At 41.8% G+C, this 26,043-nt stretch overlaps 1 protein-coding gene across 1 annotated transcript in view; it reads left to right on the top strand.

Moving 5' to 3' along the window:
- Nucleotides 1–26,043, top strand: part of rsrc1 (arginine/serine-rich coiled-coil 1) — a 116,598-nt gene that overhangs the window by 19,534 nt on the left and 71,021 nt on the right. Inside the window, exon 5 of the mRNA XM_079556273.1 lies at nt 20,821–20,860. Within this exon, the coding sequence (XP_079412399.1) occupies nt 20,821–20,860 (40 nt within the window). The remainder of the gene's footprint in view (nt 1–20,820; nt 20,861–26,043) is intronic.

Here is a 26,043-nt window from a genome sequence, read left to right as displayed (position 1 = left end):
GGAGTGTGGTGTTGTTGGCACGGTGGGGTGAAGAGGCTCAGGGGCTTTCTAGTGTCTGTCAGGATGAAAGAAGGGCCCCTCAGAGCGGCACCCTGACACCCGTCTGTGTGCGCGCATGTGGTGTTGTCGTCATTAAACATTTACCACTCCTCTAGTATGACAGCAGGCTGCGTGCTGCTCCAGCACCATGTTTTCATGCAAAATTTATTGAAAAAGACAAGCAGTTGTTAAGAGATCTTGCTGCCTTTTTCACACAAAAAAATGTCAGGGGCTAAGTGTGCATTTCAGGGTCAGGATGTGATTTGTCAGACTCCATGATTATGTCAGAAGGTTGACCAAGCTTAGCTTTGATACAGCTGTTATCCTTTCAGCGACTCGATTACAAACACGTGTTAAACTTAATCTCATATGTGTGTGTGTGTGTATATATATATATATATATATATATATATATATATATATATATATATATTTATGTTTATACCATAGCAGCCATATCATTATTCACCATACATGTAAGGCATTGTATTTCACTGCAGACAGCAGATCCACTTGAGTATTTACCCTGGGCTTTCACACAGGTCAGAGTTTGTTTGGTTAATATTACTTGACTCTTTTATTTATTCAGCGCTTGAGAAACGGTCTCAGTGCTGTGTGAACAAGTGCTTCTTTTCCCTCAGGCGGCCAATGACAGAAGTATCATTTGAATGTAACAGCAATCTCCACCTGATGTTCCAACCCAATTCCCACCTGTAATTAATGAGCAGAAACCTAGAATCTCCAGCTAACAGATGGCTCTTTCTCCACTGGATACGACGTGTTTAAAAATATTTTTAATTACTACTCAGTGTTTTAAATGTGCTGGCATCATTAAATGCTGGAGTAGTTCAGCCTTTGATTAGGCTTTGACGAATATTTCTGGGCTATGGCTGAAGTACAATCAGGGCTAGTTTTTTAGGGCCGGGTAAAGCACCTGGTTATGCACCAAATGTAAATGCACTTCTTCTTTCCTTTAGGTCTGTGTGCCACAATTTACAAACTCTGTCTTCATTTGAGAGACCTTAGCCTTTCTCTACAGCACTGATGATGACTCTGCTGTCTTTCATTTGGGAGCACTGTGGTAGCGGAAGAACTTAAGTTCAGCTGCCTTACTCTTTACATCCTCAATCAGAGAGGTCTGTCCAATTAGGCTGAACCTCTTGTCTGTGCTGGGTCACCAGTGGAGCAGTGGTCCACCAGACTCAATTCCATGTCATCTGAGTGTGAAAGAGGTGCCAAGAGCTCTGTGGAGCCCTCTCAAGCGAGCAGAATGGCCGTCTTTCTTTTGCATGCAATATTCAAGACAGTATAATGAATTCAGGATCAAGTAAATTATATAAATCTTGTTAGATCTAATAATAATTTGACGTCTTTGTCTGAAACGTTTTGCACAGTTATTTAGTAATTTTTCTTTTGGAGGGCTGACTAATTAAATCTTTGCTTTGGCTTTTTCTTTCTGGAGTCATGACATTAAATCATACTTTATTAGCGTCCAGTGATTTACATATTTATTTGGCATAGTTTTACGCAGCAAGTCCTTCTCTTTTCCGTTTATCCTCACGGACATTGGCACTAACACCATGTGTCATGACTGAGAACCATATCCAAATACAGTGCCTTTTTGTACACCTTCATTGTTTGCAGATTTCCAAATCTTTTAAATGCTTTTCAAAGAACACACGCTGTTCCCTGACATTGGCGTCGGCTCCAGCCTACCCGCTCTCTTCTCTCTCTAAATGTGATTGTTTAGTAATTCCCCTCATTACTTTGTTTCTCCCCTGACATGATAAACAGAACCCAGGCTCCACCACAGGGGTCCCGGCTGCACCCGCGGGCCTCACTTTGGCTAGCGTTGCACCGACGCGCAGCCTTAACCTCCACAAGCCGAAGACGCTGTGAGGCAAAGCGAAAACTCTTACAAGACCCAAGACGCACGCTAACATTGACTGAGCAGTCACTCTGAGGATGCCGTGGTCGGCTTCTTTGCCTCTGTTGAACATCTAACAGCTCATTAGTGGAGATAATACACAGAGAAATGAGTTTATGTGTGCTTGTGTGCACATAGCCGCAGCCCGGGGCGTCCTGTCGGCCTGTTGGGAGTCTGTATGGGTGGTGTGTGGACGGGACCGCTGGCTGGTGTGGTCCATGATATACTCTCACAAACACTGTAGGCTGTGTCTGGCTTTGGGAGCTAGTTCAGGGGAGGTACATCAAACAACGTCCTCAGAAGGTTAGGATACACTCGCATTGACTTAAATCAATGAGCAGTAAAAGTGTGTGCGCGCATTAGAGCGTTGGCCAGGAGCAAGACGAAATGTTGTAGGTGCACGGGGAAGTGGTGGGGGCTGGGAGGAAGCGGAGTGATGCCCACATGCAGAGGATGGACAGTGCGCACACAGACATCCCCGCAGACTAGCAGAGCTGCAGCTGGACAGGTTTTGGCCCATGGCTGTGTGCAATCATTAGCCGCTTCTTTACAGCGAAGATAATAAACATAAATTGGAAAAAGGATGGAGAAATGCCGGCCGTGGGACCTTGATAAACAGACTTTGATGTGCGCAAACAACATTGCATTATTCTAATCCGCACTGACTAACAAATTGCGTTGGGTGATTGTTGTTGGCCAATTTTGTCCATCCGCAGCGTAAACAATATTTTAGATATTATTCAAATAACATTCGAGAAACTTCTTGTGTTAAAAGTTGCAGGAAAAAAGTTGAGGTGCTACTGAAAAAAACTAAAAAAGCTTTTTTTTTTTTTCTCCTCCTGAGATCGGTGCTTTTATTTACTGATATTTCTCTGCTTGTACTTCCATTTAGCTCCGTTTGAAACCGCTTCACCAGATCGGATTTGTGGCAATCACGCTCTCATGAGAAATGGGTGCTTCTGAATGACCCGTCTGTCCCCGATACTGGATGATATGTGAGCGTGTGAAGGCTGAACAGCGAGAGAGAGAAAAACTGGCCGCTCTTAATCACAGGAGAGACACCCTGAGCGAGCGATAGAGTGCTGTGACAATCCACTTAGTGCGCTCTGTAATCTGTTTAACCATTTACCGAGTAGTTAAAGCAGTGGGCACACAGCGATCTCCACTGCAACAGACTTTGGTGTGTGCGAATGTGCCGATGTTTTAGCTACCTTCTGCAGCCGCTGAGAGGAGCCAGGCCTGGAGCGCGATGACAGAGACCACAGTGGGCCAAGTGGAAGATCCCTCCAATCCAATTACCCCGTTTCTCTCCTCTTTACCTTACCCACTTTTCCTTGTCCTTGCCACCTCTTTCAGGGCCACAGACGCTCGGTCCTGGCTGCTCTTGGAAGTGGCTGCTCAGCTTTATGGATCAGACGAGGATCCGAGCCGGATTATAAGCAGTGGGTTATGAACTAGATAGGCCAGCTCAGATTTAGAAGGGTTAGGTAAATGTGATTGTTGACAAAATGACAAACATGTTGTTTTACTGCCTCATCACTATCCCTGGATGCATAAGGGAGATGTTGAGGTCAAGACAGACAGCCCCAAGACAATTCTGAGGAATAATGGCTAAAACAGACATTTTGAATTTTAGTGAGTCTCTATTGCACGCCAACAATAGGCTGAATTCTTGATTAAATAAGAAACACTGTATATGCACAGAGAAACGTTAGATCTCCACCAGTGCTCTGTGTCGCAGTGGTTAAAATGTACTGCTCAAATGCATCCAATATAGCAGCATAGTTGTATCTGTGTTGATTTGGGGACAGACTTGCAAAGCAGCACTGTCAAAAACATAATCTTGTGAAATTTAATGAACAAAATGTTTAGATTTTTATTGCTATGGTACTGATGCTGTTGGTCAATAGACTGTTTAGATTATGGGCAGTTGATCATCTTGACTGAACCAAAAAATGTTTCTGTTGCCCTTTTATATACTGTATGTGCCTTTCTGGGTCCCTCATTATGCACAGTTTTTTACTTTGCGTGGAAACTCTGTGCCGTTGTGTATAAACATCAAGAGCCAGTGCTGTCTAATCCACTCACGCATATTGATACAGAGCAGCTGAAATATTTGAGTTTTGTGTGGAAACTGTTTGGGGGGAAAGTGGTGTATTCACCAAATTGAACGGCAGAGTAAATCATCCTGTTAAATTTTCAAACAAATATTAATCAGCATGACTAATGCCTCACATTTAGCCGGTTTATTTATACCATGTTTCTGTGGCTTTGCCCTGATTGCATCTAAATATCTTAGAATAATGCATCATTGTGTTTTAAACACGCCACTTTTTGAATTGGAATGAAGTATAAATGTTGAATCCAATTTTTAAATGCCAAAATAAATTTGAGATTTTCTTTTGATGCCTTGGCCAAAATGTTTGCAAAATGATGGAGCCTTACTGTTAATTCTTGCTAGTGCTAGTTTCAAGAGAGAAAGACATCATGAAATCATTGCACGTTTGCAGGCAAATGACTTCAAATGATCAAAAATCGGTTATATACAGCTGAATGTCTGCTGTTAGACACAGATGTTTCCTCGTCCATTTGCATCACTTTAAGTCTTGTGTTAACTTTTCTTTTGTACCTCTCGCCTTGTAGCCTGCCTCCGTCCTGACGTCTTTCCCTGTAGGCCAGACTGAAAACGCTTGGGGCCATGTTGTTTTTTTGTTCTGACGGACAGACAGACAGAGGGCTGGGGTAAAAAGAGACTGGCCCTGACCAGTGATTGTGCCAGCTTGACACCGCAGATATATAAAAGCAGGATGAAGAGAAGTGAGAAAGGCAGCAGAAAAAACGGTGTGGATGATATGAATAACAATGTGCGGCGGTGTGTCTCTCCGGACCCTGATAACCTGCAGACCAGAGCCCGGTCTGTGTGACAGGCCGGCCTTTGTGGACTCTATATCCCGCCCGTACACTTGTAAGGTAGAGCTGGGATAATCGCGGCTAATCTAATTAAGGCTAAAGAGGGCCATGACTGAGGCTGGCCAGGAGCAGAGTGGGCACACAAGCAGGCGCGCACACACTCACACGGCTCACAGCGAAATCCTGTTTGCATTCGAAAAATAAGGTTGTCATATTGATTATGCAAATGAGCGGCTAACCGGGGCTAACTGCCTCTCAGCCAGCCGGTTACAGCTGACACAGGCTAAACAGAGGAGGAAGAACGGATTAGGACAGGTTTAGCTCGCCGCTTTCTTTTTTTTTTTTTTTTGTTGCCATTTTGCATGTACCACGTTTCGGGTCAAAAGCGGCGTTCTCCCTGCTGCTGCTGTCACATTGTGTTTGTTTGGGAATAATTGGGGAACAAGAGGTCGCTTAAACAACAGGATAACCAGTTAATGCGTTGGTTTCATTTGAGTAGCTAATAGGGTGGTTATTTAAGGAGTATTAAAATGGCCATCTGACTCATGCTGACACAGTTTTGCTAATACAACCTAGAGCAAAAGTGCATAATAACTTAGATAGGTCTAAGGTACAATTTAGTCCTGATTTTCTTTTTTTACATTTTAGCCTTCTTTTGATCCAGAGCAACTTGAGGTGTCAGCTATGGACTGTTCTAAAGATTACTGTGTACAGATTAAATCAACACTAAGCAACTCATGCCCCTAGAGTCCATAAGCGCCACTGCAGGTGTCACAGCATTTACTCATTTATTGTCCGTGAGAGTAAATACTATGCTGACAGAAAAGACAAAGGGAGAGAGGGATATTGTACGTCCAATTACACAATGGAGATCTTTTTTTACTCAAACTTGGCTGTAAATACTGTTTAAGTAGCGCTAGCTCGCAGTTAGCTTTGGCCGTTTGCATGTTAGCTTTTTTTTCGTGACTTCATTAGTGTGTCTCCGACCCGGTGCAGGGAAAGCTGCAATCGTGGTTTTCTGGCCAGAAACACCAGGGGGAGATGAAAGACCCCCCAATCATCCCATTAACACTTGTATTACCCCCAGAGGGACTACGAAAAGGATTTATTAAGGTAAACAAGTTACTGCTTTAAGCAATACCCACAAAAATGCTTTATTTAGCTCTGATGCCATTGCTATTACACTTGAAATGTTTCCCTTGCTTGCCCGTATTATATGACATACAGTATGTACTATACTACAAAACCAACTTTGATTACTGTTTAATATGATCACATGACCTTGCCTGTATGTGCCAATATTCAAAATCCATTGAAAATGTTGAATTTTTTAACCAAATGAAGTTGATTGAATTCTTGTTAAAAGATGCTGTTCACTACTTGAGTAAGAGTCTCTGTTTCCATCCTCTTTGTGTATCAGCATGTGCTCAGGAGCAATGCCGCCTTCCACTGCACGTCTTCAGGTGTGTGTTAGAACTGTGTACGTACTGTATCCCTGCCAGATTGCTATTTCCCCCTTTTGCCCCTATAGAAGGGGTCGGGTATTCTCAGGATGAGGGTGTGATGTACAATTGAAGGGCAGGATTGAAACTGATTACCTTGTTAACTCCTGGCACCCACTGGCAGCTTGAAATAGACCTGAGCGCCAGGGCCCTGATTTGCAAATGAATTACCTCTCGCCCCGGTCCTCCCCTCCACTCCCCCGCTCCCCCCGCCCCGCTTCTGCCGTCCATTCTGTGCCAAGATCATCTTTTTATATTGTGCCATGACAGATGCTGTGCTGGGCCGCCATTGTTCCCCATCAGTTTTTCAGGGGGTACGAGGAGAGCCAAAAGATTTCCACATGTGATTTTAACACAAGCGCGCTCCCCCAGCCGGTGAGCCTGCGTCTTTATTCTTTGTGTACGACTACTGCAACCTAGAGAGTTTTGGATCAAGCGGAAATGCTGGGTCGCCATTGTCTAGGTCTAAATAATAGAGAGGTATTTCTCTGATTAGGAGCGGGTCTAATTGGGAGTTATGAAAGGAGTGCTGGCTATTCATAAAACCACTGGGAAATTGATTGCTCTTTTGCCTTTGTATCTCTCTCTCTCTGTGTCCTGTGCTCAAAAGAAAGTCACATTTCTTTAAAAGTTGGCCTGAAATTTAAACTCCCTGCAGCTTCGCTTTGGTTAGGCATTCGTCATACACAAGTACTTGTAGCATTTAAACAAGCAGCCTGTTGACTTAATTTTGGGAGCTGCAGGTGCCTTGAGCAAATCCTTGCAACTATGGGGCGACGGTGGCGCAGTGTAGAGCAGGTCGTCTTATGATCGGAAGGTCATGGGTTTGAATCTCAGCTCCTGAAGGTGCCCACTGTTGTTGTGTCCTTTTGCAAGACACTTCACCCTCCTTGCCTCCAGTGTCGGCGTACATTGGTGTGTGAATGTGAGTGTGAATGGGTGACTGGTTCCTTGCTGTAAAGCACTTTGGGCCTAATGAAGGTAGAAACGTGCATATAAGTCGAGTCTATTTTAAAGAAGTAACTTGTTTACCTTAATAAATCCTTTTCGTAGTCCCTCTGGGGGTAATACAAGTGTTGATAGGATGACTGGGGGGTCTTTCATCTCCCCCGGTGTCTCTGGCCAGAAAAGCACAATTGCAACTTTCCTGCCACTGGGTCGGAGGGCCCAATACACACAAGAAGCTTGCATGCTAATGTTCAAAGCTAACTGCAGACTAGCGCCACTTAAACAGTATTACAGCCAAGTTTGTGTGAAAAAAATTATCTCCATTGTGTAATTGGATGTACAACACCCCTCTCCCCCTTTGTCTTTTCTGTCAGGGTAGTATTTACTCTCCCGGACAATTAATGAGTAAAAAAACGCAGTATGCTACGACACCTGGAGTGGCGCTTATGGCCTCTACGGGCATAAGTTACTTAGTACTGCTTTAACTATGGCATATTTTATGAACAATCACCAAATGCTGCTTCGACATGCTTCGACTGGTCAGATATACACAGTCAATGCTGTTTTTGCAATGGGTGATTAAATTCAAACTTCTGGAAGGTGGACATAGCATTAAACCTAATGTTGTCATCAAAGCAAAGCATCAACATGTTCATGGAGAAGGTTTTGGTGGCACCCCACTCCTTTCAAGGCTACGAGCATGTACGGTATAAAGGTTACATTCAGAGCAGGCCAAAGTGACCCAAATCCAAGTTTTGGCAGACATGCAACCTGTATCTGATTTTTTTATGACAGTCTGAATGACTCAGATTAGATTTTTTTTTTTCTGATCTTTTGCAATGCGTCTTCTGTCTGAACGGCCAGGTCTCATTCATCTGACCTACACGTCATCAGTGCACTACAAAAGCCATTCATTTTGCATTAAAGTAGATCCGGGAGCAGAAGGAAAACAACTTGTGCATTATGAATAAAGTTAGCGCGTGTTAAGCCGCTCAACTCACTTTCCCTCTGCTGGCTGCCACTGCTCCACAAAAGGAGAACCATGAGGAGAACATGCAAATGCCACACAGAAAGACCCCATCCTGCCCAGAGTTTAAACCCAGGACTAAACTCATCCCATGCCCACACCGAAAAAACAAGCGTCATGTCTAACATTTTTGTCCATGCACCTATGCAGAATAGCCTGTGTTCCCCCCCCACATTGTCCCATCCGAGTGCTCTCCTTAGCTATGTAAAGCCCAGACTGTACACAGGAGAATACAATTTCAATCGGTGGTGCTGTTAGAATAGAGCTATGGAGTTTGCAATGAGGCCTATGGGGGAAACAGAGCTGTGTTATTATCTGAATATCAAGCTTGGCCCTATATTAGTTAAACAGTCAGATGTCAGATATGTAGGCTGTGTATTCTGTGTACTCGCCTCGGTCTGTGACTGTATCCGTATCCCGTGGTCTCTTTAATAAATATGCCTGCCATTCTATCCAGCAGTCAAGCAACATATGATTGCTCGGTGACACGTTTGACAAGGCGCGCGACTACGACTCGACTACACATCGGCATACAGATACACGTTTGTATGAATGACAGCTATTTATTGGCAGCTCAGTGTCGCATCGCTTTACAAGTAGATCTGGTCTGTTGCTGAGGCCTGAATAATTTGAGTCATTACTCTTTGATAGCGCACTGCTTAACCAGCTCGACTCATGTGCATTAACCCTTTTTAGGGCACTCATTGAACGTTATTGGGGGACATAACACAGGTTTATTTCTGTTGTAACATTTTTCTAAATTTTTCGTTATCATGCAGAAAATCAACGTGTGCTAAGTTGCCATATTTAGTTCATTGCCCTTTACGGGGTAAAAAAAAATTCAAAGGTTTATATATAAAATATACAAAAAGTACTACAGGCCTTGGGGGGTGCTGGTATTCAGGAGACCGGGCGTATGATCAAATATGGTGCCTTTGTTTTTCATGCTGTAATTTCACTTATTTCACTACGTCCTCCAAAACCAAAACATATATCATCACTTAGCACAGTTATTCACAAATAAAATGTGTGAGTTTCATCATCTTACCACGCCTAGTTTTCAAGTTATGTAAAGAAATGTGCCATGAATTTTTTTTTTCAGACTTCCGAGGAAATAGAAAGTTTAGAGCACAACCAGACTCTACTGATTGGTAAAACGCCACATAGGTGGGATCTGTGATGTCGGGTGATCTCTTCTGAGTGACTGAGTGAGGACTTCATGCTTCTTTACCTTATTACTGATGTGCAGCAGTGAGGCCATATGTTAAGTCACTTGCCGTATAAAGGGTTAAGCATGGTACAGTCCTGCAGAATCTTGCGGTTTGTTTTCAATATCTAAAAAAGTAAAATAGATATCCTTGAATGAATTGTTGTCTGTGTCTCTCAATATCTCAATAAAGTGTCCCCCTTAAGGCCCATAGTTCCAGCCTCTCTCAACCTTTACTGTAAATAAGGATAGACTCTGTTAAAGGATGCCCAAAACATTTTTTAATCAATTGGAAGTGTCCTGCAGTGTCGAGTAAAAGGGTTAACAGCCAGCCGCCTGAGAGCTAATGCATGGCTGATGAGAGCGGGGCTAATGGGCACCTCTGTTAGCTGGAAATCAAATGACTGCCTCTGCATTTTAAGTCCCTCTGTCGCCTCCATTGACTGACTAAAGATATTCATCTCCGCCATGTCAAAGGGTTGGGGGGGGGATCAAGTAAAAAGGAGGGAGAATAAGAAAAGAGAGAGTGCACCAGGGGAAAAAAGAGGGGCATCCGAGAGGCACCTGAAGACCTCACGTAATTATCACAAACCTGACCACAAATGACAACTCATCTGGCACCCGCGCGGTAATTAATTGTCCACGAGCCCTGGATTTAGGTGTGACGGCGGGGTGAGTGAGTGAGAGAGAGAGAGAGAGAGAGAGGAGCGAGTAGGAACAGACAGGCTCCGTTGGTCATTTGTTGCGAGAAAAACGCAACAGAGAACGGGATGAGGTAAGAGACAGCAACAGTTTAGGGATCGTTGTATAAAACAAAAGGCACGTACAAAAAGAATGAGTAAAAAGGGTTTTTAGTCAGAAACATTGAGAGAGATCTGTTACAAAGACAGGTGCAGGCGGAGTGATGGATCAGCTTTAATTGGTCGGTCGTATTGACTGGACTTAACTTAATTAATCTCAGTTAAATAATGAGCTTTTCCTGAAACAAAGGCGCATTACTCTTTGCCTTCTGAGTGGCTTTTTGAAAGGGAGACCTGCTTTGACCACTCCAAGATGAAGGGAATGACACAGATTGACACTTTGTTTAATCTATTGTGTTTAGTTTATTTATGTCTGTATTGAGAACAGTAAAATAAAGCAAGTGGGAGGATAAGAGTTGGGTTTTATAAGGACAAACTTGTTATTAAGAAAAAGAGTTATTATAGTGGTCAGTTTCCTTCATCTGACCTCCAAGTTAGAAGGGATTGATAGACTGATTTATCTTAACAATGTGCAAAAGTTCAGTTTTAGTCATGATCATACACATTTAGTTCCTTTTTTAGCCTTGTTCTGAGCCTGATTTAGTTTTTTTAGACAACATTTTACATGCTTATGATTCTGTTTAACTTTAGTGGAACGTTCTGCATTGAAATAGTTAAAGAACAACTAACCCCAAAATCAACTTTTTTGTCTAGCTAAGTTGTATAAATGGGTATCTTATAGTGTTGTCTACATGTATCTGTCACTATTTTAACAATTTAGTGCATATTTGTTGAAATCCTGTCTTTGTGTCCAAAACCGTCTGTGTGGCGCCATCTGCACCTTATCGAGTGCATTACATGCTTTACTGTTGGTGTCCTTCGTGATTAGCTCTGAGCGGGGCGCTTACGTCAGCAGGAGGGCGCCGACGTCAGCGGCCTCTCTTCTGTGGAGTATAAAAGCAGCCCACTCCGCACACGCCCCCGTAGCGAGTTGGAGTTTGGAATAGCGAGTGTCTTTATATCGATTTTCAGGTTTGCGATTTATTAGCGTAGCTTTTAGTTAGATTTATTACATAGCTTTTAGTTAGATTTATTAGCTTGTCGTAGTTTAGATAGTTATTAGATTTAGTTGTAGTTTAGTCTTAGTGAGAGATTAGTAGCATTTAGCATAAGAATTAGCTAGGTTAGCTGTATTTAGTGTTCTGTATTGTGTAATATTAGGTGTAGTGTTGTAGTCTTGTTTGTTAGGATGGGGAGAAAGTGTAGTGTTGTAGGTTGTCATAGTTCTGTAGGTTTACATTACTTTCCTCAGGACTTAGAAATTAGGCGCCAGTGGCTGCGCGCAATTGGCCTAGGGGAAAACTGCGAACTCCCGCCTCGTGCTGGAGTTTGCAACCAACATTTTACTTGCGATTCCTTCGCCAACTCCTTGGAGTTTGAGCTGGGCTACAGTAAGGTTCTTCGTTTGAAGAATGAGGCAGTCCCCACCCTTGCTCTTCCACGACTGAGCCCACCGACACTGCTGCCCCGCCAGCAGGACGATTTCAGGCGCCAATCTGAGGTGAGTGAGAATAACAACAACCTAAAACTGCTACTAATGTCATGTAAGTAGAATTTCGATAGTGCACGTTGAAATAGATTGTAGTAGTGTCTCAAACAATGCGGGATCTGGCGTGTAAATAAACTATGCACTGGGTGAGGCTTGTGGCTGCGTGTGCTCCAAGCGGTGCGCCCCGCACTCGTTCACTTGACTTGGGCAGAGGAACAGCATTCTGCATCCATCAGCTGCCTGGCAACTCTCTAACCCCGCTCAAACAGAGAGCTATGAACCGCATGAGACGGTGAGCTGACAGTTACACCGCTGTATATTATGACATGTGAACTTTTATAGCCTTTTGTAGCTAGCGGGAGTGGCTAATGCATCAGTCTGCACAACAAAGTTACGCTGAGACCGCGCGTAATTGTGCTTGAGACTGAGCATCAAACTAGTCTACATTTTCGCGATGACAGTAGCTTTCATATTTGACAACAGCTGCGCAAAACGTGAGTGCATCTACAAGCTAACCTATAAAGCTAACGGATAGCTATCATTTAATGTGTGGCTAAACTGACCGGGCAGGTGCCCGTGGCTCCGCGCGCGCTCGTGTGATATGTGATCATGGTCAGTGAAGGGCGAGAGGGCTGACCACTCCAGGTGGACCGTATGGTTATTGGGTGCTCATGTGCTGGGATCCATATGTTGGCTTACGTTCACTAATAGGCATTAGACAACAATGAAAAGCACTAAGGAAATGTAACACATTACCCTTCTTCTGTAGTGTACATTTTAAAAATAATATGTATTTTTACGTTTTCAGCCAGTGACCAGAGAATTTGCCTGCCAGACTGATCCAGTCATTGTAAGGCATGCAAGTGTCCAGGCCAATGTGAAGCCGAGCAGGCGAAGCAAAGGTGATATCTCTTTTTATTGTTTATACAGTCATTTTATTTCTAAAAACACTCTGTTTTGTGTAAATGATAATTACGGCCATTTTTAACATGTTTGTTTATTTTGTTTGTGTTTTGTACAGCTACTCAAGCCCGGACCGCTTACACAAGCGTCGGTTGTGGGACAGGGGACCTGATGGAAATCCCTCTTCCTGACAGTCCCAGAGCAGCCTCTACACCTTTAAAAAGGAGAAGGTGTGAGGTGTCAGCGTCTGACCCCAGCTTCCACATCGATGACAGTGCCAGCACTGTGAACTGTTCAAGGTAAAAAGGAAATCTAGCTTTTTAATAGAAAAAATATATACAGCGTCCTGGTTTTTTGAGGGATGAAATATCCTTTATTTTATATAGCATTCCCACTGAAGTCCCTCCACACAAGGACAAAAAATATATTGTTCACGAGGACCAACTGCTGGAGCTGTTCAGGCGCTGTCCTGTCTGCACTGGTCGCTGTGCTGTGGACACCATCACAATCGGCACACTGCTTCGGGTCACTCAACAGTGTCCTCGCTGTGAGTTTACCAGTCAGTGGTCCAGTCAGCCCATGGTGAACAACATCCCAGCTGGAAACCTACAGCTCTGTGCTGCTGTGCTGTTCACCGGCTCATCATTTAGCCAGATTTCAAAGGTACAGCACAAATTATTTTGTTTGGATTTTGTTTCCATCTATTATCAGTTGATAACCTATTTTTTCCTTTTATAGTTCTTGAGGGCCTTCAATATTCAGGGACTGTCAGAGCAGTGCTTCTACAGGCATCAGGCAAAGCTCCTCATCCCTACGGTCAACTGGCAGTGGAAGCTGGAGCAGGAGGACCTCATCAGGGAGGCTCTTGAAAGCGGCTCTGTGTCACTGGGTGGGGACATGCGGGCAGATTCACCTGGTAAATACATTTCATTAACATTTATCAGAGGTAAAAGTAAGCTAACGTACAACTTGCATTCGTGTAGGACATTCGGCCAAATATGGCAGTTACACGATGATGAATCTCAGTAATAACAAAGTCATTGACATCCAGCTAGTCCAGGTAATGGAATTCAAGGAATGTTTCAATATGTAATTTGGGATCACTCTGTGCATTTCAGCACCTAATTTATTTTTTGTCTTATTAGAGCAATGAGGTTGGAAACAGCGTGCGCATGGAGAAGGAGGGCTTTGTGCGTAGTCTGACTATGCTGGAAGAGAGGGGTGTCAATGTGGAGGCCATTGTGACGGACCGACACACCGGCGTGCAAAAGTTTTTAAGGGAGGAAAAGAAGGAAATCAGGCACTACTTTGACCCATGGCACATGGGAAAGGGTATGCATTTGGGGAATGCTGTGTAATATTATGGTTATTCTGCATTTAGTAAATATGTATTTTAAACTCTAGGAAAAATTGATGAGCTCGCAAAGAGAAAGAGCACCCAGGACGCTGGCCAGTGGAGAAAAAGCGTGGTAAATCACCTCTATTGGGCAGCTTCGACTTCCTCCTCGGGACAAGAGGCTGTCGCTAAGTGGACGTCTGTGGCCAACCACATGCAGAATGTGCACACGCACGACAATGCCCTGTTCCCTCGGTGCCTACACGGGCCTCTGGTTGGGGAAGGGTCAAGAGTGTGGCTCAAACCAAGTAAGTTTTGCATTTGTTATCAGTAATACTGGCCCTTTACTCATTGTATTTTATGTACATTTCAAAAATGTAAGGTTGGCATTGTCATTCGAAACAAAAATTGCTTTACAATTATGTCATGGTAATTTACTCTGTAGGCACAGCAGCTTGTGAGAGGCTCAGTGACATTGTGTTGGCTCCACGCTTTGTGAAGGATGTGGAGAAAATCAGCCCGGTGTACCACACGTCAACCCTTGAGGCCTTCCACAGCCTGATAATTAGGTTCTCCCCCAAAAGTGCAGGCTTCTCCTTCAGAGGAATGTTAGCAAGGTAATACATACATACATTTAAAAAAAAAAAAATGTTGTGTGAATCTGTACCTAAAAATGTTGTAGGTTGCAAATTGCTGCCCTGCACTACAATGAAAATGCTACAAGGTCACATGCTACAACACTTGAAGGTGTACTGCGGTATGCGATAGTGTACCCAAAGTACAAACGTGGCGACTACACCGTGCGAGCCTTGAAGACCAGAGCTACCTCAGGTATGTCACATTAAAAACAACACAACCAATGCTTTTACAAAGACAAATGTTTTGTGCTTTGTTTACAGTCTACATTGACCAACTAATGGCCCTGCTGTTTGAAAGTGTGGTTGAGGATCCTCTCCCATACCAGGAGCACACAGACAAAGTACCTGTGCCTGAACCACTCTGTGCCCAGTATGAGAGGCCAGACAAGCAGGAGGCTGTGAGCAGGCACAGGTCCAGATTTTTCAAGAGGACATAAGGTGAGCATGTTAAGTTTTGGCTTGATTATTTTGTGTGGCAAATATAATACGTAGATTACATAGCTAGTTTATAATGCTAGACTATAGTGCTAGTTTAGCAAATGTAGAATAAGTAAGGATTAAACAACAAGAAGCTGTGTATTACACAGGTTTACTGCACAACGCAGAGTCAGTTTTTTCAGATGATTTATCTAAAGCGACTTCCACAACAATAGTAGCTTAATTTTTAATCATTACTGTGGAAATTGCTGCAGTGGAGTGATATAGAAGATGATTTTCAGACGAACTGTGCGATTACAGGGAAATAATGCACCAGTTACCATTAGAATTCTCAGATGATTATGGATTGACTGTGGAATATGCATTATTATATTTTCAGACTGGCCTGGCAGTATGGAACAAAATCTTTTCAGAATGCAGACTGTGTTGCCTGAGAGAAGTGGCTAACCATGAACCAAAGTCCAGTGGATGAAAAAAGCCCGTGTATGAGTGGTTTTCTGGATTTTCCAGCTTGAGGTGTGTGCAAGACAGGACTGGCCACTCATTTGAACTGTCATAAGTACCTGTAGGTGAGCACATCACAATATTGCTCAACTCGCATTAAAATTCTAACAAATGTAGCATAGGAGTATTGTATTTTACACCAGTAAGTGGGAGAATCGTTTTTAGTGTTGACCAATAAATGCATTTGTTGACACCTATCATTTTGTTTATATTACTATTTCCCCAAGTGGTTTATATTTCTTCTCATTGAAAACAGTTTTTTGCCTTATTGAGGACTATATTTTAAATGTAAATTAGAATGATGCTAACACATCTTGCACGCAAAAATGTATGCTGAGTTGTAACAGACTTTTCTTGTCCATGCAGAGTCAGAGGTGGAGAAAGAGGTGGAGAAAATGCATGCAAACCATTCTTCATGTCCACTGTATGTATCGGATCACACGGTGATGCATTTGATCAGTATATTGATGACAGACTTCCCTTTTAAAGTAATTCATGTCTTAGTGTGTGTTTTTTTTTTTTTTATAACATTTCAATTCACATTTTCAGACGACCTCTCTATCGGGCAAAGAAAGAATGTTTCTGGAAATGGAGGCACATTGGACAAGGACAGTCGCCAACCACATATAGAACGATGGGAGTAAACATTGCAATATGAAGAATTCTATAAGCTGACATGCCACTGGACAACATAGTAGATGAAATCAATGTTCCATGCAAGATTTAATTGTAGACACTGATCAGCAATCCAAGAACAAAATGAAGCCTTTAGCTGTTTCTGTCAGATATTTCACAGGATGGTTTGGTGAGGTAGAACCAGCACCACTTTGTCTCTAGAAGCTGAAAACTTAATGGTGCATGTGTAATTATTTTAGTTGGTATTGCTGGATTGCAGGTTCTATAATGTGATGTCACACTCCCCAGTGGGGAGGCAGGAGCCAGTTTTTCATATTAACTGCATTACACTTTCACAAGTTGCAGCAAAAAAAATAAATGTATGAATTACAAAAATGATCACTAATTTCAGTCACTGGGTCCATTATCTTTCTTATACAAGACCAAACATTTCCTCAAAAATGAAATAATTGTACCTCTATATAACATTATAGGCCTTTAGAACACTAACCTGCAACCCAACAACTGTATAGCCATAAGAATCAACTTTGTCTCCCGTGCATTGAGAAGACCTGCATGTATGCATGCATGCAGCATACTGTACATGAGCTACTGCTACTTGGTTAATTTAAGCCATCCTGTAGCTCAACTGTGGATGCAAGAATTCAGCTTTACTGCTATGTTTTTAATGCCTTTTCCCCTCAAAACTGTAATTATATCAATCTAAAAGGCGTATCAAAGTTTGATGGATGATCGAGCCACATTTAAAAATTCAGTTCAGTGTGTTCTAGTTCTGATTCCATAAATTAAGTATTAAACAGTCAAGTTCGATATTGTATGGCAAGTATTAATTTAAATTGTATTTGTTCAATTTGTTTATTGCACACATCTAGGTAGACTAAGTGAATAGAGTACCACATGCAGCTTGATCCTCAAATGAAATATAAACTGTCATTATTGATTGATTGATATTGTCGTAGTAAGATTAACAAAAGAATAATTGCTTTGGGTAATTGCAATGTTGTAAAAGCCAGGAAGTACAAAATTAAGTAAGAAAACTTACCAAAAAAAAAAGATCTATCATTTTCACTATTTCAACTAAATAAGCATACGTGTAAAGACTTTATTATAGCCTTTACTCATCATTTAGTGGTAGTTCAGTGCGTGTGTTACATTGGTTAAACCTGTAATTTACTAAATGTAGTAATAATAGAAATGACTGTGGACCCAAGAGCCTAATGTTACAGACCCTTAGTTAAGCCTTTAGATAAACATGGATGATTTATCTGCTTTATCTTCAATGACCAACCGAAAACTATTTCTAGGACAGTGTTCTTGCACAATATTTTTTTTTTTATGTGACATGTTTTGTGCACTTTGCTGTGAGAGAAATAAAATAAAGCTTTGTAATACATATAATCAAGTCTCTATACCTCACACATTCTCTGCTTGTGACACTGAGATACATCTGCAATGCTTATGCAGACCACAGTGAAAAGTCTACATCTAAAATAGATCGGTAGATTCTGAAAGCAGCCAGGACAGTTACGTTTGGTCCCTTAGCTGCGATGCTAACATCGATCTAGCTCAATGCTAAGCCGTTAGCTTTGTAAATGACAGCGGAATCACTAATAAAATAACCCCGCGCCTCAGAGCAGTCTCGGGTACAAGGCCGCTGTCTGCCACGATGCCTGTCCTGTGTAAAGAGAGCTGTAGAGCTGTCTCACCATGTTGCTAAATAAGTTAGCTCGCTGTGCTCGAACTTTGTTTACGAGGAGCGTTGCGAGTGCATCATTAGTCAAATGACTCAGGCCTGTCAATCAGACCCCGAAACCCCTCCCACCCCTCACCCCTCCCGCGTGCCCCTTAGTCCTCCAGGCAACGCCCCTTTTCTGTTGAGATTTTCAAATCTGACACTCTCAGGCTGAGCCTCTGGAAGGGGGGGTTAGATACCCTTTAAGCAACAGTATGTTTTGAAATTAAGGTATTATATGATGCTGAGGAGTTAACCTCTTAACCCCCACCTGAACCAAGCACATTTTCTCCAGTTTGGCTTTTAGATTTGGGTAAAACTGAACTGGAGAAAATGCACTCAGTTGTCATAAGATACTCTTGTCTCAATAGAACATTGTTTCTGTATTCAGTCATAACGCTTCTGGTTGGATCTAACGATAGAATTATTGGTCTGACATCGATTGATTGATATCGATTGTGTGTTTTGAATTGAATATTTGCTATCCAATGTCGTGAAGTTGCCTCTGAAGATAATGGTAAACGCGAAAACACAAACTGAAAGTCCCTGTTGGCGAACAAGTAAATATAAAGAATCTTAAGATGTTATGAAGGGGCTCATACATGCTTGATTTCAGCAGTATTTTCACAACAGCATCAATCTGTAGTTTCATTTAGTATCTGCATATAAAGATAACAGTTGAAAAAAGAACGAACAGTCAAAGTGATGTGTTTATTTCGTTTAGCAGTGTCCAGTATCTGCCTCCCTGTCCCACCTGATGTGCTGCCAGCCCCTAATGCGCTCCTATGGCTGTTGTAAGCAGGCCACAGTGTCTCTGAGGCCTTGTGCTACACCACCATTACTATCTGGCCTGCCTCCACTACAAATTGGATGAACAGGCACTGACACATTTTCAATATTATTACATTAAACCAAGTGGATTTTGATTGATAACCTAATATAGGCCTAATGCAAAACATCAATCATGGCAAGTATATTAATTATTTAATATTGTGGCGTAATTCAGAAATCGATGCCGTGTTGAAGGCACAGCGAACAGAGGAAGGCACAGAGAGAGAGAGGATGGAGAGATAAGGAGGAAAGAAATGCTTGGTCCCTGAAGACTTTGGTAGATTATCTAATGTTTTGAAAAGAGAGATGAGAATGTGAAGCGCTGCGTGTATGTGTATGTGTGTGCGTGTGTGTGCAAGTGGGCGATGCAGGGCTAATGGACAGAGTGATCCTTTGGCCCTGCCGTGGACTCCGCCGGACTGCCCGCTCTTGATGATGTTAAAAAGGAAAATTAAATGCATAATAAGTATGTGTTTAGGAAAATTACCTTTGAAACATCGGATGTGAAGTCAAAAAGCTGCGCGCATGTGGAAAGAGAAGAGCTCAGACGCCGCGTCCTCCCTGTGTTAGATTGTTTCTCACTAATTGCGCTTCATTAGCGAATTACACACACTGTCACCACGGTAACAAATGTCTTGCTGTCTGGAGCCCGCGCCCGTCATGTATAATGAATGTGGCGGGGTGTTTGTCACAATGTAATGTAATTACGGCTAGATGAAGTTTGCCTTAAGTGGTTGACTTGTCTGCATGTGGCTCACTGACAGAGCACACAATAAACAAACAATCACTGCGGACTTGATGACCTCTTGGCATGTTACGTACAATTAGGGCTGCGCAATTTATCACCAGATTATTGTTGGGAGACGCAATATCAATATCGCATCAAGCCACACCTGACGGAGATTTAACTTTTTTTGCTAACACAGCATGAACAAAACACATGCTACCTTAAAAATGTGTAAAATGTTGGGTTATTTCATGATTTAGTGCAATTTTAGATTATCTCAACTACAAATACATTTTTTCCTCTGATATCATGCAACCATATTCACAATAGCATGTTACACACAATGCACATGTTTTAATATCTCAATCTGCCATAAATGTGATTATATCCCTATTAAGAAATGTAGACAGCGCATGAAGGAGTCAGTCTGTGGTCACACTGCACTGGGCCTGTCTGCCGTCTAGATGGATGGCTGTAGGAAGGAGAAGGGCGCTGGAGTGGGCTGGATTAGACAGTATGTAATTTTAGCGACGGTGTAGATTTACACTATGATGCTGCTGGCTGCATTAGCGACTGAAGCCTGTCGATAAACCTTCCTCTTTCAGGGCACACATACACACAGTGGGACGAGCTGCAGTTGTCAGTAATGGGGGCCACAGTTGGACGGTGGGGCTCGGGGATGGGCTCTGTTTGTGTTCTCTTGATCTTTTGATTTCCAGAGCTGCAACTGTAAAACGAGCCAAAATTGCATCTATTATTTACTGCCAATTTGCCGAGTTAAAAACAGACCGCCCTCTCCCCCCTTCCTCCAGTCCTGATAATCATACACACATTTTTTTTTATTAATTCACAGATAATAAGCTCCCAGTTTTGTCCCTGTAGTTTTCAGATTATCATTTTGACAGTTGGCAGTGGGGTGACAACAGTAGTTAACCTCAGTCTGGTAACACATTTAACTGAAAAGTAGACATTCATGAAATTACTCTTTTGATTGACCTAATTTCAGTTTATTGTACTGCATAATTATCATATTACTGAGTGAAACTAATATTAGTTTCTGTCTGCTGCTGAATAGTGTATGTTTGCATATTAAAAAATGACTCACTAATTTTTCATTGATTTTGTGAGGGGGGTTTAAATGTGCCTTTGCTCAAATGCACCCTTTATTGAATGCCATTGTGTCAGCACTTTATTTGAAGTGAAGGAAATGTGTTGTTGTGTTGCAGAGACCCCGGGAGCATCAAAGCCAAAGGATTGGAACATCTGGTAAGTTCTGTCTGACAACTCCTTCTTCTTTATTCTCCATTTACATAGATACACATGTGCACGCCGACACACACTTTGATATCTGCCTTCTAATAAAGTCTGTGCTATGGAGCTGAATACAGCAGCGACACACGGAGCGATGGATATCAAACCTTTCACACCAAGTACCTACGGATGGGACGATAATGAAATTCGGGGTTGCGATTATCTTGGACAAAATAATTGAGATTAACGATGTTATTAATATATTAGCGATATTTGTCTATGGTTTTAAAAATAACTGAAACTGCAGAAATGATGGGGATTGGGCAATTATTAAATATTCCTCGTCATTGTCTGCTCTAAATGTCATTGTGAGTGAGACATAAAGTAAGTATTTAAAGGCTGTTATACTGTTGCCATCAATACAAAACATGCAGCTAATGAGCCGCTCGACACAGAAAAAGCTATTTCTGCAGTGGGTAATCAAAGAATGGAATTGGATGAGGAACTAACCTACTGAAATCTTAAATACTGCTGACTTTAGTCACATCTCCATGGAGATGCACCCACTTCCGGTAAATTTACCGGCACTGGTTGTCTGATGGATATAGCGATTATCGGCCAGCACGATAATCACGATAATCAAAAGCTTCAAATTGTGAAAAATGATTGAGTTTCAACAATATTTTGATTTCATCCAGCCTCTCTATCTACTCAAATGAGATCATAGAAATAGTATCTGCATTCATGTGTGTCTTAAGCAGTAGTAGAAGTAAGTAGTCATCTTCTCCACACTGGCCTTTTCCTCTCTTCTCCCACATCCATGAGCAGAGGTCCCCCTGAGAGACCGTCTCCTCCTGGGACACCTTAAGAATTTAAAAGCTGACGTATCCAGGGGTTTCTGCGATATCCATGCTTTAATCCGGGGTCAGAGTGCCATGCAACACAGTGAAGAGGGTTCTGTCTTCTCCTTTTGGGTGGGGCCACGTCGAGGTTTGATATGCCCCATATTCCAGGGGATAAATTATAGACAGGGGTCAGGGAGGGTCCTGCCCCTGTCCCTCGCCTCCCCGCATACTAAACTGCACCAAACGCAAATGACCTGCAGGTGACATACAGCAGACTGACCAGGAAACTCACCAGCAACTTGCACTTAGGTTTGCTCTCAGACTGACCTCACACAAGACGCAATTTACACACAAAACAAAACATTATGGCTTAATGTGGTTCATGACATAATAAAACTCACAGCTCAAACTAATATTTCCTAAAACAATGCAATGTACATTTCCAGATACACCAACTATAACCCTTTCTTAACACTGTGCGATGATTCCCACTTCTGCTTTAAATATGCACCATGGTTGTTTCGTGATGGGATTAGCGGATAGGAGTGCCTGTGCCTGTGATTGATGTTGTACCCTATAAAAAGTTGTGTGAATTATTCAGCAGAGGATTACATGCATAAACAGCATTAATCAATGTGTGTATTGGCAGTTATATTGTAGGCAAACATTATGTAGCAGAGTCAAGTTGAGTTGTTTGATGGAAAGTAGGCAAACTTCTTTATGGAGGCTATGGAGATGTAGTTTGCTATACAAAGCAGCCAAATGTTATGCTATATTTTTCTCCCATTTAGAATAAAAAAAAAAAAATGCAAATCACAAGTGGCAATATGCTACACAATGTGTAGCATATTGCCACATTGTGTGATGACTTCACACAATGTTGGCCTGGCACGGAAAACATGACTCGGTTTGTTGTTGTTGTTGTTGGTTGGCACACGTTTGAGCACGTGGTTTTACTGTGGCGAGTTTTTGCTCCAAGTAAATCTATGGGAGCGTGTTATAGAATAGAGGTTTAAGTGCTTTCTTGGATTTTACATTTGGCCTGATTATATTTGCACAGGAAAGAGCCTCAAGTATGTCCCTTACAACAATGGAAATAATGGATTTTCTACTTACTTATCACTACTTAAACGGTAAAGGAATGAATATTTCATTAGAGGAAGGTAGAGTTTGCCAGAAGGTGAGCGTACAGCAGTCAAATCTGGCCTTACTCTTGATATTCTATTATTTATTATTATTAAATCAGTATTTTACTCAGCCTATTATTATTTTTTATATAATGGTCAAAGCACAAAGGTAAAAAATTGAATTCAAACCATCCTTAAAAAAATAAAAAAATGTATATACAGTATAATGTGTTGTTTCTTTTTGTGATCATTTAACCTCTTAACCCCCGCCTTAACCAAGTGCATTTTCTCCAGGTCAGCTAAATCTCAAAGGTTACTGCCCATAGGCCAAGGTAATGCCTCATTTGCGTTTCCATCACACACTTTTCTGTTACCTTTTTGTGGCTTTTTGTCACTTTTTCATCATTTTTTTCCTCACGTTTTCATTGCTCTTGTATAGCATTTTCATCCTTGTTTTCGTCTCATTTTTTGGGGGGGTATTTTAACACTTTTTTTCAAGACGCTCTAAGTTTTGGGTGAATCCGAACTGGAGAAAATGCACTCTGTTAAAGTGGGGGTTAAGAGGTTAAAGGGATATTTCAGGATTTTTGACATAGGGCCTCATTTTCTAGTTATCCAGAGTGTTGTTGATTTCTGGAGATATTTTTTTTTCTTTTTAAATAATGCAGTTCTTACATTTGAAGAGTTTAGTGGTGCTAGGCTAGTGCTAGGCTAGCGCATGTCTATGGTAACTAGTAGCCTGCATTGAAAACCTCTTCAAAATCATGGGGTAGTCCTCCAAACGTTGCCATATCTGATTTGTAGAAAGCTCCTTGGTGAATTCTATGTGTAATGCTGCCTAGGGTAAACAAACTACTGTAGATCCGGTAACCGAGCAGATCACTCCGCCGCTGCGTAGCTTGCAACCAGGAAGCTGATGCTGCTCAAATATAAGTTTGTTTAAATGCAAAATGGTTAAAGGTTAACATTATTCAGTCAACACTGAATAATTAGTTATAAATGATTTGCCTCAGGTGTGCACTGTGCTTGTTTTTTATATAGGCTACTAGTTACCATAGACATGTGCTAGCCTAGCACCACTAAACTCTTCAAAAATAAGGACTGCATGAGTTAAAAAACAACAAAATCTCCATATATAATATAGGAAACTAACTAGGAAAAACAGTACTTTAAAGGGTTTGAGAAAATCAGTATTTTCTCCCTCATTCTCGGTAATCATGAATAATCTTAAAATCACAATAATTTTTCTCACAATGTTTTTGAATCATGACATCTACATAAATAGTTTCAGACCTTTGGAGATTTCCTTACTCTTCATTGAGACAATTTAAATCAATGAAATCAATGTCATTGAAATCAACAACATGTTTCATGCAAATTTCTGTAACACATATTTGCTCCCACATCTCGCACCTTTAAGTGCGTTCATTGTAATATACTGGTGAATTTGCATGTTTGGGGTAATTGTGATTTCTGAATACCACGCTTTTGAATTTATGGGTGTGTTTATGCGTGTAGGGAGATTGCACCCCAGTCGCGAGCCGCCTGCAGAGCGCAAGACTCTTATTACGATTCGGGACATAGGAGCGTAAATAACGGCGCTAAGCTGAAGCTGTTGTGAATGTTGTTCAGCTCTGTAGCTCACGCATATGTCCCAGTGGACTTCTGAGCAGGCGTTTATGACTGTCACTTGATGCACCGCTTTTACTACATCAAGCATATTGATATTTTTTGTGGTATAAGCTCAGGTTGTATTTTGCTCTTAGACAGTATTTTTTTTTTTAAAGGAGAGCTTCAACCCCAGCCATTAAAAAGTTGTGGCACTGTATAAAATTATAGTTTTTACGTTATTTATTCAGAGTCTATGAAATATAATGGCTCCTGCTTGTAATCACACAATCAAATCAACGTTGCAATTTTAGTGATCGCAATTAGCAACTCACAAAGGCTGCTGTTATTTAGGTAGGACTGTGTAATGTATAACATGATTGATCTTGTGTCCATTGCAATTTTTCATGCATAATACTTTATACTAAACCTGTTGTTTATACCTACATGGTCCGCCATGGTTGCAACTTTTGTGTTAGTTTAGCAGTTTATATTTCAGTTTTCTTTCTGAAGTGGCACCAAGCAGCTTTCCTAACTTCTGGTCTTGGTCAGTGTATTGCTGTGCTCTGTCCCAGTTCAAATTCTGAGCCATTCATGCACATTCGAGTTGTGAAACTTCCACAATGATTATTTGAAGTGCCCTGATGTCTGTTTGTACAATGCTCCTCCAATTTCCCCCAAGCTCTTCACACAGCTCCACGTAACCAGGAGGCGTTCTCCTTACATCACACTTTGCAGCACAGAGTACCCCCTTCTCCGCAGAGTACAGAGAGGCAGAAAAATCACAATGCAGAGCAAAGGGAAGAGGGTCTTAAAGCGGTACTAAGTATCTCATGCCCCTAGAGGCCATAAGCGCTACTGCAGGTGTCGTAGCATATTGCGTTTTTTTTACTCATTAATTGTCTGTGAGAGTAAACACTACGCTGACAAAGGGAGAGAGGGATATTGTACATCCAATTTCACAGTGGAGATCATTTTTTTAAGTGGCACTAGCCCGCAGTTAGCTTTGCCCGTTAGCCTGTTAGCTTCCTCTTCGTGATTCCATTAGTGTGCATTTGGTCTACGGGTTGGAGCAGGGAAGTTGCAATTGTGGTTTTCTGGCCAGAGACACCAGGGGGAGATGAAAGACCCCCCAATCATCCCATCAACACTTGAATTACCCCCAGAGGGACTACAAAAAGGATATATTAAGGTAAATATATATTAAGGTTATTTAGTACTGCTTTAAAGGGACAGCATGTTGAACTGGAAGATGAACCAAGGGGAAACTTTGAATGAGCCAGGCTTGTCAGAAAAATTGCAATTCGATATTTTTCCAAAGTCAGCATCCCAATCTTCACTCTGGAACTAGGAAAGATAGCCACAATAGACTGGCATAGAAGTAATGGCTTTTAATGATATGTAATAAATTCAATGCTTCTTCAGGTTATAGTAGCAATTCAATAATAGGTTAAGGTTATTAGAATAGAACCCGGGACCTTCTTGCTGTGAAGCATGAGCGCCAACCACGGCTTTATTAAGTTTAGCTATTAAAATGGACTAGGTTGTTGTTTTATAGCCTAATGGCCCATTGTGAAAAGTGTTTATGTCAGTGCCTTGATCCACTTTCTTAAGTGCG

Source organism: Gobius niger (assembly GCF_951799975.1).
Source record: "Gobius niger genome assembly, chromosome: 1".
In the NCBI taxonomy this organism is placed as follows: Eukaryota; Metazoa; Chordata; class Actinopteri; order Gobiiformes; family Gobiidae; genus Gobius; species Gobius niger.
Note: the sequence above shows the minus strand (reverse complement) of the source record. Positions and strands in the feature narration are given on the sequence as shown.